This window comes from Tachyglossus aculeatus, chromosome 16, assembly GCF_015852505.1.
Source record: "Tachyglossus aculeatus isolate mTacAcu1 chromosome 16, mTacAcu1.pri, whole genome shotgun sequence".
Taxonomy (NCBI): Eukaryota; Metazoa; Chordata; class Mammalia; order Monotremata; family Tachyglossidae; genus Tachyglossus; species Tachyglossus aculeatus.
Window position 1 is genome coordinate 21,299,274 of NC_052081.1, and position 5,398 is coordinate 21,304,671.

General features: G+C 63.0%; 1 protein-coding gene across 1 annotated transcript; it reads left to right on the forward strand.

The window, feature by feature from the left end:
• Positions 1–1,650: 1,650 nt before the first annotated feature.
• Positions 1,651–4,955, forward strand: HMX2 (H6 family homeobox 2). Its single transcript, XM_038758608.1, has 3 exons — positions 1,651–1,747; positions 1,793–2,062; positions 4,283–4,955. Exons 1-3 carry the CDS (start codon positions 1,651–1,653, stop codon positions 4,882–4,884), a joined length of 969 nt encoding a protein of 322 aa, XP_038614536.1. The 3' UTR covers positions 4,885–4,955.
• The last annotated feature ends 443 nt before the right edge of the window (positions 4,956–5,398 follow it).

A 5,398-nucleotide genomic window follows, 5' to 3' on the forward strand; every position in this document is an offset into this window, starting at 1 on the left:
GGCCTAAATCCAAGCGTCCCGTGTTCCCGGCGGTCAGGTCTCCAGCCCGGATCGGACAAGACCTTGCCAACCGTCCCTTCCAAGAGGCCTCGCATCGACCGGCGCTTAGTAGAGTGCTTAGCAAGCGCTTAACAGATACAACGATTATCATGATTGCGACTTAAACGCATGGACCCGCCTCCCGGAGGACGCAGGAATCGGGACTGCTTGGGTTTGGGGCAGTGGAGGAACGGGGAGGCCTGGGATGTAGCCGTGACCATCCACCTGACACTCGGCTCCGGAACCCGGGAGGTTCTTCCTCGGCTGGTCCTTAGTACAGTGCTCGGCACACAGTAAGCGCTCAATAAATACGATTGATGATGGTCCTGGGAGCCTGAGCCTCCATCCCACCGCTCGGATCTGCGAGGCTCTTGGAGGCTTGGAGGAAGGGGGTGAGGGGGCGGCCGTCGGGTACCCTCTAGCTCGGGCTCGCAGGGTGGGCTGGAGGGGGCTGGGGTTGTGGGCTGGCGGGAATCCGCGCTCCGGAAGAGGAATCAGTCAATCAATCGTATTTATTGAGCGCTTACTATGTGCACAGCACTATACTAAGCGCTTGGGAAGTCCAAGTTGGCAACAACCTGTTGTGGGAGTGTCCCTCCTCCCCTGACCCATCCTCTTGGACTGCATTCAGGCCTAGGTCGCCAGACCACTTGATCTCCTGCCCTCTTTTCCTCATCCCCGAAATCTCCCGCTCCCACCGCCCCCAGCCAGGAGCCTCGGAGCTTCCTGGCTGAAAACGGTGCCGCGGTGTTTTCGTCTTTGGAAGAAGGAAGTGGAGCCCTCGCAGCTCCCGCCTATAAAGGGGTGTGGTGGTGGGGATGATGAAGATGAAGAAGTGGGGTTTTCCCCCCCCTAATTTCCCAGGTTTCTTCCCCAACCCCAATCCCACCGGCAACTGGGTTCCCCCTCTCCACCGTCTTCCTGTCGCTCCATCCATCCATTCAATCGCATTTCTTGAGCACTGGACTAAGCGCTTGGGAAGTCCAAGTTGGCAACATCTAGAGACGGTCCCTACCCAACAGCGGGCTCCCAGGCTAGAAACCCCAGAACTCCGGGGGGCCAGGGAAGCTGAAAAGTTCATTTTTTTTCCGCGAGGTCTGGCCGGGTTTCGGTCGTCGGTCGTCGGCCGTCGGTCCCCCCGGGGGCGGCGGGACCCCGGGAGGGCGGATGGTCGGCGGCGCCTGGAGGCCGGGCCCGAGGGGGGGCGGGGACCGCCTGTTTGAAACTTTCCGGGCTCGGGCAGCCGCTCCGGGATTGGCCCGGGTGGGACCCCCCTCCCCAGACACCAGCCGGGCCCCTCCCTCCATCCCCTCCTCCGCCCCGCTCCGCGCCCCTGCGCCCCTGCGCCCCTCCCTCCCTCCGCCCCTCCGGGGAGGTCCGCGGCGGGCGGAGCGCGGGGCAGTCGTCTGGGGGCGTGACGGGGATCCCCGCGCCCCCTCCGGCGCCCCCTCCCCTCCCCTCCCCTCCCGTCCCCTCTCCTCCCTGCCCCCTCCCCTCCCTCTCCCTTCCCCCTCCCCCCAGCCCCCCGCTCCGACACCTTCCCCTCCCCGCGCCCCCCCAGCCCGGCTGTAAAGGGAGCTCTCCATTTCCCGGTTTCCTTCTGAGCCCAGGATGAGCAGGAAGGAAGAGCCCGGCAAATGTTTCCCGGCGGCGGCGGCGGCGGCGGCGGCGGCCCCCGGCTCCAGCTTCACCATCCAGTCCATCCTGGGCGGAGGCGGCGGCGGAGGCGGCGGCGGAGGAGGCGGTGGCAGAGGCGGCGGCTCCTCGGAAGGGCCCCGGGAGGTCGGGGCGGGGGGCCCGGCGGGGGCCGCGGCGGGGCCGGGCCGGACCCGCAGGAAGCGGAGCCTGTCCGTGTCGTCCGAGGAGGAGGAGCCCGACGAAGGCTGGAAGCCCCTCGGCTGCTTCTGCCCGGACTCGAGCCTGGGCCCCGAGGCCCCCGGCCGGCCGAGCCCCCCGAGCCCCCCGAGCCCCCCGAGCCCCCCGACCCGCCCGCGCCGCCCGCCCATCGCTTTCACCTGTCTCGGTAGGTGGCGGCCCGGGCCCCGGGGCCCCCTCCTCCTCCTCCTCCTCCTCTCCCCCCGGGCCCCGGGGCCCCCCCCTCCTCCTCCTCCTCCTCTCCCCCCGGGCCCCGGGGCCCCCTCCTCCTCCTCCTCCTCCTCTCCCCCCGGGCCCCGGGGCCCCCTCCTCCTCCTCCTCCTCCTCTCTCCCCGGGACCCGACTCGGTGGGGAGGCCCCGGCGGCGCCCCCCGAGGCCGCCTCTTCTGCAGAGGGGAAGGCGGAGCGGGGGAGACGCCTCCGAAGGCCCCCGAGCCCCGGTCCCCCTCCCCCGGACCCCCCCTCCCGCCCCCAGTGACCAGAAATCGTTTTCCCGGGCGGCGCCTAACGGATGGATGATTTTCTGGGGCTCTCCTCTGTCTCCTCTGGGCTCTCTGCTTCGGTTCGCCTCCAGTCACTCTCGCCTGTCTCCCCCCTGTCACACTCTCTGTCTCCCTCTCTCTCTCTCTGACTATCTTATCGGTTTCTCTGCCTCCGTCTCACCGTCACTGCTTGTCTGTCTGTCTGTCTGTCTGTCTGTCTGTCTGATCGGTTTCTCTGCCTCCGTTTCACTTTCACTGTTTGTCTGTCCGTCTGTCTGTCTCATCGGTTTCTCTGCCTCCGTTTCACCGTCACTGTTTGTCTGTCCGTCTCTCTGTCTCATCGGTTTCTCTGCCTCCATCTCACCGTCACTGTTTGTCGTCTGTCTGTCTGTCTGTCTGTCTGTCTGTCTCATCGGTTTCTTTGCCTCCGTCTCACCGTCACTGCTTGTCTGTCTGTCTGCCTGTCTCGTAGGTTTCTCTGCCTCCCTCTCACCATCAGTGCTTGTCTGTCTGTCTGTCTGTCAGTCGGTCTGCCTGTCTCATCGGTTTCTCTGCCTCCCTCTCACCATCACTGCTTGTCTGTCTGTCTGTCTGTCTGTCTGTCTGTCTGTCTGTCTGCCTGTCTCATCGGTTTCTCTGCCTCCGTCTCACCGTCACTGCTTCTGTCTGTCTCATCGGTTTCTCCGCCTGCGTCTCACGGTCACTGCTGTCTGTCTGTCTCTTTGCCGGCCACTGCTTGTCCGTCTCTATTTCGTTTGTCTCTCCGTCTCGGATTGTCTCTGTCACTGCTTGCCCCCCCTCCCCCTCCTCCGAACGATTAGCCGTTTGAAATGATTGACAGCGAGTGCATTTCGGGGACCTTCGCAGCTCCTGGCGGGGCGGGGGAAGCGGGCGCCGGTCCTTAGCATTATTTCTGAACAAACGGACTGTGAAATGCCACCCAATAAAGCATGAGAAGATCTTCAAGTTCAGTTATTATAGGGGGAGAAATCACTTTTTATTATTACCAAGTCGGCGTTTATCTGCCTCTGTGGCAGAGTAGAGTTCGGGCCCACGGGCCCACGGGCCCACGGGCCCAGGAGCGGAGTCCGGAAGGCGGGCCGAACTGGCTTTTCTTTGGCGAGGCTGGTCGCCTCTTGTGTTATTTGTCGTGTTCTTCATGGGGCCTGGGGCCTGGGGCCTGAGGGAGACAGGAAGAAGTTAAGGAAGAAAAGGAAAAGGAGGAGAAAAGGGGAAGAGAAGGAGGAGGAGGAGGAAAATGAGGAGAAAAGGGGAGAGGAGAAGGAGGAGGAGGAGGAAAAGGAGGAGAAAAGGGGAGAAAAGGAGAAGGAGGAGGAGGAGGAGGAGGAAAGGAGGAGAAAAGGGGAGAGAAGGAGGAGGAGGAGGAAAAGGAGGAGAAAAGGGGAGAGAAGGAGAAGGAGAAGGAGGAGGAGGAGGAGGAAAGGAGGAGGAAAGGGGAGAGAAGGAGGAGGAGGAGGAGGAAAAGGAGGAGAACAGTGCTTTGCACATAGTAAGCGCTTAACAAATGCCATTATTATTATTATTATTATGAAAAGGGGAGAGAAGGAGAAGGAGGAGGAGGAGAAGGAGGAGGAGGAAAAGGAGGAGGAGGAAAAAGTGAGAGACGCGGAAAAGAAAAAGGAAGAGGAGAAGGGAGGGGAGGGGGAGGAGAAGAAGGAGGAGGAAAAGAACGAGGAGAAAGAGGAGGAAGAAGAGGGGGAGAAGGAGGAAGAAGAGAAGGAGGAGGAGGAATACAAGGAGGAGGAGGGGGAGGAAGAAGATAAGGAGGAGGAAGGAGAGATGGAGGAGGGGGAGGAGGAGGGTGGAGGGAATTCCCAAAAAGTTGGGTGAGTCCTCGGCCGCTTCTCCCCGCTCTTCCCTCGGAGCTCCTTTCCCTGGGACGGGCCGGGGCTGTCCCGCGGGGCCGTGGCGGCGGCCCGTCGGTTACCGTTCCCGCGCCTGTTCCTTCCAAGGTGCCGCCCCCGCCCAGGGCGGAGCCGGGCCGGACAGCCAGGCCAGGCCGGCGTTCCCGGCCGCGTCGCCGCCGGAGCCGCAGGAGGCCGGCCGCGAGAAGCTCCCGGCCGCGGGGGCCCCGTCGGCGGGCGCCGCCAAGAAGAAGACGCGCACCGTGTTCTCCCGCAGCCAGGTGTACCAGCTGGAGTCCACCTTCGACCTGAAGCGCTACCTGAGCAGCTCGGAGCGGGCCTGCCTCGCCTCCAGCCTGCAGCTCACCGAGACCCAGGTCAAGACGTGGTTCCAGAACCGCCGCAACAAGTGGAAGCGGCAGCTGGCGGCCGAGCTGGAGGCGGCCAACGTGGCCCACGCCTCGGCCCAGACCCTGGTGGGCATGCCCCTCGTGTTCCGAGACAGTTCCTTGCTGCGGGTGCCCGTGCCCCGCACCCTCGCCTTCCCCGCCCCTCTCTACTACCCGGGCAGCAACCTGTCCGCCTTACCGCTTTACAACCTCTACGGTAAGATCGACTACTGACCGGCCCGCCGGCTCGCCCCCTTTCCCTGCCAGATTGATCCCTTTCTCCCTCCTCTTCCCCATCTCCCTGCACCGCCTGAAATCGACGCATCCCCCCGTCTGTAGCGATCCGAAGGCAGTGTGCTTCTCGAGATATTAAGACATACACCGTGTGTATGCGTTATTTTTTATTTATGGGACCCTGGCCTTCTCTTGGATTTGATCGGACTGGTAGGATTTCAGGCCGCCGGAGGGGGTTTCCCGCGTCGGAGAGCCGGATTTTCCTCACTTTTAACACCCGTCCTTTTGCGTTCATCTTCCCGGCTCCGGGATCCGGTCCAGCTCTGTCTCTGCCCCTCCGGAAGGAGGGAGGGACTTAAAAAAATAAAAGAGAAAAAGACAGATATTCCGAGCAGCAGGCCCAGGTCCTTCCGCAGGCTCGCAGGTGGTGAAGGAAGGAAGGAAGGAAGGCGGTGGCCGGGGGACTGCTGGGGGAGGACGAAAGGGGACTATCTCAGAACTGTAAATATTTTTA

Bases quoted from the DNA above. Each gene is read 5' to 3' on its own strand.
- HMX2 (XM_038758608.1), top strand. From the start codon at position 1,651: ATGAGCAGGAAGGAAGAGCCCGGCAAATGTTTCCCGGCGGCGGCGGCG. The intron at 1,748-1,792 runs GCGGAGGCGGCG...GCGGTGGCAGAG, and splicing joins CACCATCCAGTCCATCCTGG to GCGGCGGCTCCTCGGAAGGG. The intron at 2,063-4,282 runs GTAGGTGGCGGC...CTTCCCTCGGAG, and splicing joins CATCGCTTTCACCTGTCTCG to CTCCTTTCCCTGGGACGGGC.